The following is a 13,293-nucleotide window of genomic DNA, read 5'->3' as shown; positions in this document are numbered from 1 at the left end:
ATTCACTACCATGCCAACTTACAGACAAAACGAACTAAGATGGTTTTGAAAATTACCGGTCTTGGTGGTAGCGACTGTCTTTACATACGGGCAGCTGACTATTTGCATCATTGCTACACCTGCAAAACGGATAAGCAAGCATGTTGGAAAGCTGCCATGGCATGTCGGCTACCACGGGGAGTCTAGCTGCTACAGACCTCCTGCCGCAATTTGGAATGTCATTTTCCGCTGGCAAAGAGAAAGCCTCCCAGCAAGAAAATGCGAGTCGTTTTTGCTCTGACACTTTATGCCAGATCAAACATAAAACTAATTTGAATCTGCAGCGACAGTTTCTGCCTACATCAAACCAGCTGTTTAGCAAGTTCTTGGGATGTCGTTAAAGAGAAAAAGGGCGTTTCAGTGAAGACTCAGGGGTTTAAGTTCATCGAAGGGGGAAGAACTCCGCTCTCCTTTAGGGCAGCACCACGGGGAATCACGAACTGCTGTCCACGGACAGCCTCTGCTCAGACAGTCCCGGCAGGGTGCAGCAGCGAGTGGAACGAATGGTCTGCATTGGGAAAGCGTGGCGAGGGCAGGGGGCAGATTTACAGCAGCCGGCGCAGCCAGGCGCGGCAGAGCGACAGCCGAGCTCAGCCCTGAGGGCCAGCAGAGGTTACGGGTCCTTATGGAGGGGCTGGAGGGGAGGAAGGGGGGAGGAGAAATAAAAGCAATCACGCTGCAAACGAAGGGACACTGACAAAGCTGCACTAGGTCAGTGGCAGCAAACATTTTACTTATTTTTCATTATCAAGAACGTCACAAGCTGAAAAATGCTCTAAAAGCAGCAGAACCAGCCCTCAAAAAGGCAGCGTCGTGCGCTGTTCTGCTCTCCAGTGCATTGAGATGACGTAGAAAGGGCACAAAGAGGAAGGTGTTTCATCCTCTTCAATTGGACATGGAACTCAGTAGGAAATTAGATGGCTAAGGGGAACGTGTTTCCAAGAACTTTAATTTTAAGGTGCAGAAGGAAACTGTAGAAGTTGTCTCTATGTTAGTCCAGTCTGGACACTCAGAAACTGAAATACTTCAGAAACGTCCCCTTAAATGGTTTCAATTCCACTATCTGAGGTTGGAAATCCTCCAGCACAAAGTGAAATTAAACCCCTGTGTTTGTAACCAAAGCAATTTCTATTTTTCTTCATTAGAGATCTAGTATGAAAAACATACAAAAATACTGCCAATTTCTTTAAAAACAGATTTGTGAGAAGACAGAATCGTAATGTTCTTTAATAATAATTTCAATGAAAGAATCCAAAACTAGTTTTATAAAAAAAAGTATGGATTGAGACACAAAAACATTGACTCAAACAGCACTTAATGAAGTGTTTGTCTAAATTTTGGGGCGGGGGGTGTGTCATGTTGTTTACTTGAAAATGAATCTGAAAATTCGTTTTGTGAAGGAAGTTACAGCATGTCTTAAAACTGGGTCAGTATAAATAATGCCATCTGCAGGATCACCGAAATTAGAGATACTGCAGCGCAGATAAGACTTAGCAAATACCCAAGCTGTTTCCTCTACCAAGCTCAAACATACAACTAACTTTTAACGCATGAATTAAGAGAAAGCAGACTTACTTTTTAAGATCTGAGATTATGAGATATCACTAATCAACTCTTCCATTGTTCCGTCTTACTACAGTATAATACAGAGATTCACTTCGCAATCACTTGGCAATGGTATTGTTCAGCTCTGTAACCTGAAAGCAATCTGGCTGACATTATATCTAGTGCTGAAAGCTCCAAACATCTACACACTGAAACTTCGTAAGCCTTTTTGGCTTCACCTTATACTGCCATGAAGTAATTTTGACTTCTCTTTTGTTTCTTGTTACTGTAAAATATTTTAAAGGTTTCCTTTTCTTTCACAGCATTTATAAACCATTACAAGCAGGTCAAGCCAGAAATTAGCTGCAAGAAGTGGACTGATGTTGTTCTGTAATCAGGCAAAACGACAAATTAGACTGGTTAGTGGAAGCTCGCCTGTTACTGCCAGGTGTCCTTCCTGTGTGTTATGGGTTCCACCCAAAAGGCTCATCTTACTGTGAGCACAGGAGGAGGCCAGATCTAAGACTTGCTATCAGCAAAGTTCTGAAAAAAAAAAAAAAATGTTCAAAAAAGAGTTTAAGAAGGAGAAGATTGATGTTCTTGCTTTGTCTTTCCTTCTGCACTGCACTACTCACAAAACTTCTTGGCCAAGAGCTCACCAAAAGCCCAACCCCCAGCGTACTCATCTTCACTGCTGCTTCGGCCATCCACATCAGACCCGACAGCTCACACCTGAGCAGATTACAGAGGGACCCTTCACTCTGTGCTGACCCCTTGCTGGCCAGTTAAGAACATTCAGCTGATCACCTTTACGGCTTAACTCTTTCAATTGTTCTTCCAAACCTCACAAATATACAGACATCAGAACTTCTGGTCCAGCTTCCAGTATCATGTTCACAACAGTATTTGTTTCCTGTTGTAAAACCACGAGTGCTGCACTGCAACCTCCTCTCCGAGCACCTTACAGAAGCTTTGCCCGGTTATTTTAGAAGACCGTCCTAAAAGCAGAGGCAAAGAGAAGCTGGTCCTCTCTTCTTCTAGTTAGCAGAACTAACACCCCCTTTAGCTACTTTGATGCTGACAGCCGTTATCAAAGAGGTGTTCTAAAGGACTGCTTTTCATCCAGCCAGGTCGGTGGAAGGCGAAGGCTTCCCTTCACCCATGCTGGACCGATGTTAAATGGACAGTGGGGAAGGAGTCGCCTCGCTCAGCTTGGGCGAAGAGTCAAATCACCAGGATGCCGCTCCGAGCTGCCATTCTCAGTCAGAACTAACTCGTACCCAGTGCGACTGCAGCCTCAAACCTTCCTTGGCAGCAGGAAAGCACTGGCTCCTGGTATGTATCTAGCGCTACTGCACCCCAAGAAACCAGGAATTACTTTTGCTCTAGAACAGGAACTCAGCTGTATCTGTGCAAACTGAAAGGTGGCATTTAAGCAACGAGAGGCTTTAGCGCCCTCTCAGGAGGGCCTCGGCAGCAGCTACAAACAGCAGTTGAGTCCAAAATTTTGCCAGCCTAAAATTACTTCCTGAAGTATCTAAGTACTTCATGCAAACTTAAGAAAATGTGATTTACCCAGGAACCCCTGAGCTGCCACCTAAGACTCCTTCGCAACCGTCTTTACACCTGCAGCCTACAAACGCACCCTGTACCTCAGATGCCTTCACTGTGGTCCTCAGCTCAAACCTCATGTGCGCATTCAGCACCACACCTGGTAGCTGCACACCACGAGAACTGCAAGCGCCCAACATTGTTCAGGGGTACTGCATCTGAACGGTAATTTTTCCTGCTCACATATACACTGTTTTCTTTTCATTTCCTTCAGCTATAATCCATGTCCTAATAAACAGTTATGCACAGGAGTTGAGGTCTAAATCAAGCAAGTAGGAAAAAATATGGCAATATCACAATTAGTAAAACAGAGTGCTACAGTACTGTCAGTCACACACAGATTCTGTCCAGGTCACTTTTTTTAAAAAACAGGACAACAAGCTAGCCACGTGCCATGAGATTAAGAAGTGTTTAGTGCAATTCTTGTATTTTCCTATCACCTAAAAGGTTTACACGTTTAAATGCAGCTGTTTTCTGATATGTTTATCAAAGAACTAAGCAGAAGTCAAAAAAATTCATGTTCTTTGTTAATTAAAAAGTCTGTCTGCTAACCCTGAATTCTTTCAAAAATACTCCGAGTGGAGAGGATTCAGGCAAGTTCCGTACACAGTGGACACATGAGTGCAAACAAATTGACAACATGGACATGTAGCGGACAAGACAATTACAGTTCGCCAATTTACCTGGAAGTGGAATAGGCATGCCAGGAAGGGGGACACGAAATGGAGGTACCATTACTGGTGGAAAAGCAGGAATTGCTGCAGTTGGTTGAGGTACTGCATGAGGAACTGCAGGAGGCAATGTCTGTGGGACTGGCTGGGGTACAGTCTGCACAGGTGTAGCAGAAGGAGCAGAGGTTGAAACACTGACTGATGGTGTGGCAACTGAAACACCCGAACTCGGGGTCTGGTCTTGTGTGGTAGGTGCTGATAAAAAAAAAAAAAACAAAAAAAAAAAACAAAAAACAACAGAGAACACCTTGTATCTTAGACACTGGAATATACTTGCTGCAAACATACTGGCTCTCTGTTTCCCAACAGGCGTTACAGAAGCAGGTACGCTTAGACATAACCAGCAGGAAGACCCTCTCCAACAAAAAACCTTTGCCTTCTCTGTAACACCAACCGTTCACCAAGAAAGTCAGCTTCAAGTTTTACTTTGTCCCATTCTTTACACCTAACAAGTCTCTACCGCAGTAGCAAGGGTGTATCAAAGGACAAATACAGCCTGAAATTAAATTCTACTCTGTATCTCTGTTCAGAAAAAACAGAAAGGGAATGTTACAGAGCTTCTTGTTCTTGTGTTAAAGGAACACAGGTTCTGCTTTTTAACCATACCGGCAGCAGCAGTGTGCGACAGCAGGCTGTCTAAAAGTATGCTTAAGCTGTGATCCACGAATGGAAAAATATCAATTCAAAAAACGTGTAAACAAGCAAGGCAAAGGAAAATACTGTTGTTCAGAAGCTGCAAGAACTTTCTTGGTTTTCAGTGCCTCCCAGTGGGAAAACACACTCGTAGCATTCAATACCGTAACCCTTGCAGCGTGCCTGGAACCAGCACTTAACCAAGAATAAATAGTGCTGCTGCATACCAAAGCATTGGCAACAGGAACTAGAGACATGACTGATCACACTCATTAACCAGCCTTGCAAATTTACACTGTAAGGTTTGGTGGAGGCTGGGAGGAACTGTCATAAAAACAAGCTCATTAAAAAAAAAAAAAAAAAAAGAGAAACCACACCAACTGATGCCCATATTGTACATGGGCACGCTGTGCTTTTTCTTCAGTATTTAATGACTACCAGAAGCATTCCCAATAGCATACCAGTACTAGCATACTTATATAAAGATTTTTGATCTGTTAAGTGTGTCAGAAAGGGTAAAAGTTCTCAGCGCTGCCTAAAATTTCGGGAAACAGAGCAGACAGTCAGTATGTGATTTGTGTTAAGACCTAAGTCATATCAGTACCAGACAAGAACGAAGCTCAGCCAGAAGTCCCAGTTGTTTCACAAGCCAAGACTAAGTTTTATAAAATTATTTTAAATTATAGAATTTTATCACCCAGGCACAGACACCAACAGTAACAGTTCTTGAAAGCAAAGACAAAGTTTAGCAGGTAGAACAGGCAGAAGTGGAACAGATTCTCAGTGCTCAATATTAGGAAATTTTGCTTCAGAGAAGGTCCATGAAGTGCTATTCCAAAGGCAGGATCAGCTCTCCAAAGCCTGCCATTAGGCAGAAGCTAACATTCCCATCCTGCCTGGTTATTCTTGCTCAGCAAAATGGTCAGAGTAGGCCGTATTTCAACCAAGCAGCTGAACGTGGTACTCGGTTACCTTTCAAATTAAATAAAAGCCCTAAAACACTTTGAGCAATATAAATTACTTGCTACTCTAATGATCTGTCCTCCCTCCAGCGTTAACTGAAAGCGTAATTTGAGGGTTACCTCAATTTGACTCCCTTTCACACACAGATCTCTCAAGTCTGGGTTAAACGGTGAGTTAAGCTTGACTTGTCTCACCTGTCAGAGGAAAAGACGAAGTAATTCCAGAGGATGCCACTACACACTGCAACTGGAGTGGAACAGCTCAGCAGTTCACCCCCTCTGGCCTGACTCAGTGCACAACATTTTTGCCAGCACAGCTACAATGACCAAGACAGTCAAACAACAGGATCCCTGGTCAGCACAAATGCTGTGCTTGCAGCTGCCCTGCATGCAGACAGTGACCCCAACCAAACGGCTCCTTCACCAGCCCGCCCTGCTTCGTGCACGCTACGTGGCCATACTCGTCGTCTGCTGGCAACACACGCACGTGCCAAGGGACTTACGGGCCGTGACGCACATCTGTACAGGTGCTCTGCACTAGAGGCACTTCCTTCGCACGCCCACGTGCCCAGCGCAGCACACACCACACCAGCTCCATCGTGTGCAGACACTGAGTGTAAACGTGCACGAGGTTGCATGCTGCATGAATTCAGACCCCTCTCCTCTGGAGGCTCCCTCGGTTGGAAAACCCCTAAAAGCAAAGGCTCAGCCCGTGTAAACAGCAGTAATCTTCAAACTGTTATTCAAAGGTCACAGTGAACAACAGCAGCTCTAAGGACTTTCTTTTTCCTCTTCCATGCAACTCCAGCAAATGGGAACTTAGGAGGCTCGGTCAGAAGAACAACACTAACAAATCACACACCAAAGCAGCTCTATCCTGCCACCGACCGACTCTCCGCAGCCCAGGAGCGGCACTCGCAGATCCAGCCCTCACAGCAACGGATGGCCACAGCGAGGCAACTGCTGCAACTGTCATTCCTGCCTCAGATTAACTTTTCTTGTGAAACACTTTTAGAAACAATTCAGCTTTATCTATAGTCAAAAGGAAATGGATGCATAACAGCTTTGAGATGATGTGACAACAGCGGAAGAAAAACCTACAAGGCCCCAAGGAAAAGGGTTGCATGCTGATCTGGTACTGCTCTCCTGAAGCAACTCTCTCAGGTTGGCGGGGGAATAAAAAAAAAAAGTTCACATGCAAAGTTCTTCTGGATTAAATACTGTACTTGAAACTCACACTCCAGCTGGTGTCAAAACAACCTGCTCCTGGACACCAACTTTCCCCACAGTAACTCCCCTGTACAGCAGCATCCCCCCACCGCAACGCCCGAGAAACCCTCTGTTACTCACTGGAAATCGTCTGTGAAACTGAAGTGGCCGTGGTTGTGGTGGAGGTGGTGGAGGACTGAGTACTCGAGGACGTGGATGGAGACGCGGCAGACGCAGGACTACTGGTGGTCGGCGTGGAGGCACCTACTGCCTGGGCCTGGGCCTGCGCCTGGGCCTGCGCCGCCAGCATCGGCGTCAGCTCTGACTGCTGAATGACCTTGACCCCGTCCGGCTTAGTCCACGCTGACTCCCGGGTCCGCGCGTTATAGAAATAGACCTACGGTTCAAGAACGGCACCATCAAACCACCGCTCAGCGGGAGGAGGTCCAGTTCCTCCTGTCTCACAAATAACTAACGGGAGGACAGGCGAGAGCACAGGATTCTACCCCAGTGCCAGACTGCGCAAGACAACACGCTCACAACAGCATCACCTCGCTGTTTCTGGTAACCATCTTACCTTGCCATCTGGAGTTTTGTTTTCTACCCATATCTCCTCAGCTGGGGGCATTGCTGGTGTTCCAGGGGCAGTGACAGGCGGCATTCCTGGAGGGAACATCATACCAGGAGGTGGTGGCATGCTACCCATGGGAGGAGGCATAAATGGTGGTCTCTAAAGGCATATAATAACAATAATGATGATAACAACAACAATAACAATACAATTTTGAAGCAGAGTTTTCCTTTACAAGAGCAGCAACAGACAGTACAGCTACAGCCAGGTTAACTCTACCAGCCTCAAGAGCTTCTTTCACAACCCAACGCCACCAGCTCAGAGAACGCGCTTCCTGGCAAGCCACCCCCTATGGCAGAACAGCTGCAGTAAGCATTTCTCTCCTGAGGTGCCAACATAAATGCAAAGCATCAGAAAAAAGTGGCACGAAAAGAAGTGGAGTGAAAGAAAAGTCCTCTCCCAAAATGGAGAAAACATCTCAACGCAAGAACGAGGAAGAACGGAAGAACTGCTCCTGAATAACTGCCACCCGGACACCCACAGCTGTGAGGCAAATACACCACCGAGCAGTTACACAGCGACCCTCCCAGTGGTAAAAATTAAATTACAAGCAAGAATCTGATTTATTAGCATAGCAGAGCAGCCGAGTTCAGTACAATCCATTATACTTCCCGATTTCCCATTAACTAAAATTCTAACTAGTGCTAATTAAAAAAAATAATTACATGTTCATTGTTGCACCACCATAAGAAATCCAGAACTGCCCTGCACACCCCTGTCACATTTCTAATGCTACATGAAAGCCTGCTTTCTAATTCAAAGTACACCAAGTTCTTTTATTCTACTTGTGTATTTGAACTGTTCCGAAATTTCCTGCGCATAACAGGTACAGTGAATACTTCCCTGTAAAAAAACAGTTGACAAAATCCACCCAAGTTCTTTGACTTACTCTGCATACGCCTACAACTGACCTAATTATCTCCATCACTCCAGTCCTAATTGAACTTGTGATTCAAGAGCTTTCCTCTTCATGAAGGCAATGCCAAGGCAGCTCACTGGCAGAACCTTTGAGCTCTGCTCTCACAACTGACAGGCCCGAGCGTGAAACACAGACACGCCGCGAGACCGGGGCTCTGCTGAAGCCAGGACGTGTGCGGGAATCTGGTGTCACAGGGTGACGTGCCACCAGCACAGACCCCGAGCTGCGCCCGCGCGCCAACAGCCAGAGCACTGCCCTTGGCGGCTTCCAGCACTGCCCCCTCCTCGTCTCTGTTGGCATTTGGCTTCTTTGACAAGTTTCACTGAGATGGAAACCGCTGCTGTAAAAATGATATTTCAAACTGCTTCTTCAACACACGTGCCAGCTCTGGCTTTTGCCAGACACTCTCACAAAGCCAAGAGTGCATGGGCAGAGTTCCAAACAGAGCCATTAAGGCGACTCCGGCCTCTCGTGCCCTCCTCAGCTCTTCTCCACAGCTCCTCCACCTGCCCACGAGGTGATCCCCCCGTGCTGCCCCACAACCTCTCACACAGCCCAGCAGAGCTCACTCCTTGTCCTGTGCTGCTGTCCCCACAAAGGGCTCAGGCCGCTGGGGGGCCGTCCTGGCAGCGAGGGGGGCGGGTGCGCAGCCAGGGGATCCAGACTGCTCTTCAACCCCACTCCGAGGACACCCTCTCCTCCGCTTCTGTCACAGGACCCTTCAACACCGTGTCTCCCCTGGCACCAGAAGCAGGGAGAGAGGCTAAAAACGCTCAGTGCAAAGCAGAGCACAGCGCTGGCACGGCATGGAAAATTCAGTCGTGGTTGGGGCACGGATTCTGTGTGCAGTACCAAGCTGCAGAGGACCTGCCTGCTGCAAGGCATGACGGAAGAGCTACGGTGCAACAGCTGAGCGCCCAACACAGGATATAAATCAAACACATAAACCAAGGAGATGTCAGCAGCCAGGCTCTGGCTTCAGGTTAACTCTGGCTGATTCTGGACACTCCAAGGCAGCAGCAAGGTCCTGCCCTCCCGTCTCGGCCTGAGCTCCGCTGCACACACCAGCACTGCATTGCTTCAGAGCTTTCGAGGTAGCGTACCGGCACAGGGAGGTTAACACCAAGAGGGAAAGGGGGATCACAGGGCACCAGAAGAAAGGTGCAGCAGGTGGAAATAGTCCTAAACAAACTTAAGCTGAGCATGAAAACATACCATGGAACAAGGGCCCTAGCACTGAAAAGATGACACCCAGCGAGGCGAGCGGGGCTGCTCACAGCCCTCCCACGCACTGTTTCAGCCTCCGGTGCCACGGGACTTCTGCTGAGCGGAGAATGTTTCAGTGGGATGAAGAGCAACTTCACACCCCACTCGGCAGTCCAACTTCTAACAACGTCCATCATGGCCCAGCAGACAGAGAAAACCGCTACAGACAACACACCGGTTTCCTCTTGACATCTCGTGCCCGGGACGGTGGCAGCGCACAGGACCAGGCTACCATTTGACCTCAGCTTCTTTCAGGTGAAGTCCAGCTTCAGTCCTTGCTCTTGCTCTCGCTGCTTCTTTACTTCCTCTCCCAGCGCCCCTCCATCCCACACGAAGCTGGCTGCAGAGCCACACAGGGGAACCCCTCTGCCCGAACAGCAACGTGGAAGAAAGCTCCCACAGCCCTGCTGCCGAAGAACGTAGGCAAAGCAGGGCCTGAGATACAGAACCAGGACACAACCCATGTCGGCACATCCTCCTCCCATCTTGCCCACACCCCTACGTTTTAAAGTAAAGCTCACAGCACTGAAGTTTTCCCTGTTCTACTACAACTAGTGCATCTAAACTATTATTTGCAAACCACATAGTGCTATTCCCCTCCTCGCAGGCACACACCGCAATTACCCTGCCCTAACGCACCGACTCCTACAATGCTACCAGGGCAGCGCAGCTCTCACTGTTGTGCCTTTCCAACGGCCCTCATCTCTGAAAAGTCAGCAGAAGAAATCACACTCCATGAAATACAGGCAGAAATCCACCTCACCCGAGCCCACCAGGCTCACAGTACCCCTGCAGGTGCTAGGAACGCTCCATGTCTGAAACCCCACAGAACACCAAACCCAAGGTGAGGAGCGCACTCCATCTGCCAGGAGCAGACTCGTGCCAGCGCACAGGCTGCCTGCAGCAGCTCCCCTGCACACCGAGCCTGCTCGTGGGGTTCTCCCCAACATTCCACCCTCCTCTGTCGGGGTGCTGACAGTCCCTGGCGCGTTCCTGTCAACACGCTCTCCGGAAGCAAAACACACCTTGTCGCTGATGACCCACCTGCTTCTCCGAACTGCCGCCTGCTCGCCTCACCCACCCCCTGGGGAGCAGCTGCGGCCCAGCGACAGCTCACGGGGAACCTGGCACGTGGCATTCACCTGTGCCTCCTCCCGGCCCTTGTGCGCGGCCACCACGACCTCACCAAGCGGCCACCAGCAGCGCGGGGTGAGCCCGGACGGGTGCTGTGCTCCCCGCAGACTGCCTCGAGGCGCTCAGGAACCCCAGCGCAGCTGGATCCTGCACCCTGCACAGCCACGGGGCACCCACACAGTCAGGTTTCGGCAGAGGCTCCGCTGCTGAGCGCACCCTCGCTGCAGAACTGATCCACCCGGAATTGCCTCAAGGAGTGTCACAGGAGCTGCGTTTCCAGGCCACAGCTGCTCAGCAGCTTTAGAACACCATGCACGAGCCTCAGGTTTTCATCATGCCCCGCTATTTTTTCATCCATTTTAATGTCTCTTCTATTATTTCCACGTGTGAAAACAAACAAGAAAAATCCCTAAATCCCAACTCAACATGCCAAAAGAGTCTTCCATTCTTTACCTGTAAATGTGGGGGTCCCATCGGTGGAGGAATCCCTCCTGGAGGTGGCATCGGAGGCATGTTTGGATCAAATGGAGGACGCCCAAAAGGGGGGCGAGGCGGTGGAGGAGGACCCCGCATCATGCCAAAAGGTGGAGGCGGTCGCATGAGGGGCGGCGGGCCCCGCATGACCGCATTTGGTGGGGGAGCCGGGCCACGGAACCGCAATGCTTGCTGCTGAGCCATCCTGTGGAGAAGATCAGAGGGAAAAAAAGTTTATTTTCATTTATAGGAAAATCAGTTCTTGTAACCAGCAGGGAAAAAAAACAACGAAAATCGAAAGGGTGTGGAAAAAAATGCCAGGTTTGAATAAACAAGGTTAAGCTTCAACAGTTTCTGCCCCTTCACCATTCGAGTTTATTAGTCCTCCATTGTTAATTTTTACTCATAGAAATGAATCACCCAGAGCTGGGATCAGGGCAGGCATCGCAGAACCACATCCGGATCTGCCAAAGCTCCCTCCACAGGACCTGCAACCGGTTCCTGTCCGCTCGCACGTCCCAGGCCTCTCGAGCAACGGCTGCCGCTCGTGCCGAGGGGTTTAACCGCTCCGCAGCACAAGGGTCTGTCGGGACCATCTACATCTTTCATGTTTGTGACCTATGGCAGGATCCGAATTTGGACCATCACGCTAAACCCCCTGTGCCACCCGAACCCCTCCACAGGGAGCTTTGTAAATGCATACGTAGAAAAAAATGTTCACCTTTGGGACCAACAAATGCTCTTCTGCTGCTCTCAGGGAAACAATTTTGCCCACCATTTAGTCCCAGTGCAACCCCAATGATGGCGCGATGACTCCGAATTGAAAAAACCAAAGGTTATGAGAAGGTGAACGGCAGCACGCACGGAGCTCAGGCCCCCGAGCGCGGGGGCAGCCCCCGCTCCTGCCGACCTGCGCTGCGGGCGGCGCGGAGAGCGCCAGGGGCGGCCGCTGCCCGGCAAGAGCGAGCAAGGAAGACCCCGCCAGACGCCCCGACCGCCCGCCACCGCTCCCCGGCAGCCCAGCTTCACGCCCGAGAGCGGAGGCCTTGGCATGCGGCCCCAGCCCGGCGACGCGAGCTCGGCCGCCCCCGCGGGGCCCGTCCCGGCGCCGGCCGCACACGGGGACAGAAAATGGAGGCGGCGAGAGCTGCTCCCGCCAGGCCGCCCGCCCCGGCCCCGCCCCGCCGGCCGCGCCCAGGCCCAAGCCCAGGCCCATGCTCGGGCCCAGGCCCAGGCCCGGGCCCGCTCCCGGCCGCCACCCGCCAGGCGCAGGCCGGGCCCGCGCTGAGGGAAGGCCGCGGCTGGAAGGCCGGGCCGGGCCGCGGCCCCCGCGAGAGCCCGCGCCCGCCGCCGCGCGGTACCTGAGCTCGCTGCCGTACCGCTCCGCCGCCGCCTCCCCCTCGCCACCACCGGCCCCCGCGCCGCCGCCGCCGCCCCGCTCCGCCATCGCCGCCTCGCAGCGCCGCCGAGCCCAGCCGCTGCCGCTGCCGCCCCGGCCAGGCCCCGCCGCGCACCATTGGCCGCTGCCCACGTCCGTCAGCGCTGGCGGGGGCGGGCACGCCCTGCGATTGGCCGTCGCGCCCGCCGACTTTGAATGGGGGAAGCCAGGCGCGCCGGGATTGGCTACGCGAGGGCGTCCCGCGCCGCAAGCGGCGCGGGTCACGTGAGGTGTGACCCAGGAGAGGACCGGAACTGACCTCACGTAAGACGGAACACGCCGTAGGGAAAAAAAAAAGAGACGGGAGCTACATCCAATCAGCGGGCAAGAATCCTGTGCACCAATCACATCCCGCAGGCGGCCGCGCGCTTCCAACCAGAAAAGCCAAATCAGAAGCGTCCCGCCCGTCACCTCACCGGGGGCGGGCTTCGAGAGGCAGCCAATAGCGGAGCGAAAGGGTGGGGCAACAGCCCAGGAAACAAAGTTACCGGGCAGCGACCAATGAGCGGGCACCGACTGGGGAGTTACTGGCCAATGGGGAGCTGGCGCGGGCCCTGTCCCAGAGCCCCGCCGCCGGGGGGCGCTGTCTGCCGGGCGGGCCTTGCGCGGGGGGTCCAGGGCGGATCCGGGGGGATCCGAGGGGTCCCGGGGGTCCCTGCGGCCCTGGGCCGGGGTTCACCAGCAGCGAGCGGCCAGAGGGG

At 51.4% G+C, this 13,293-nt stretch overlaps 1 protein-coding gene across 1 annotated transcript in view; it reads right to left on the bottom strand.

Moving 5' to 3' along the window:
• TCERG1 (transcription elongation regulator 1) overlaps positions 1-12,601 on the bottom strand; it is a 33,900-nt gene extending 21,299 nt beyond the window's left edge. The window contains exons 1-6 of the mRNA XM_086471160.1: positions 12,516-12,601; positions 11,134-11,359; positions 7,308-7,460; positions 6,872-7,127; positions 3,879-4,121; positions 57-119 (exon numbers count right to left, since the gene is read on the bottom strand). Of these exons, the coding sequence (XP_086327286.1) occupies positions 57-119; positions 3,879-4,121; positions 6,872-7,127; positions 7,308-7,460; positions 11,134-11,359; positions 12,516-12,601 (1,027 nt within the window). The remainder of the gene's footprint in view (positions 1-56; positions 120-3,878; positions 4,122-6,871; positions 7,128-7,307; positions 7,461-11,133; positions 11,360-12,515) is intronic.
• Between the last annotated feature and the right edge of the window lie 692 nt (positions 12,602-13,293).

Source organism: Leptosomus discolor, chromosome 10 (genome assembly GCF_034619465.1).
Source record: "Leptosomus discolor isolate bLepDis1 chromosome 10, bLepDis1.hap2, whole genome shotgun sequence".
Lineage (NCBI taxonomy): Eukaryota > Metazoa > Chordata > Aves > Leptosomiformes > Leptosomidae > Leptosomus > Leptosomus discolor.
The sequence above is the reverse complement of the archived record's forward strand: the minus strand, read 5'-3'. Positions and strand labels throughout refer to the sequence as shown.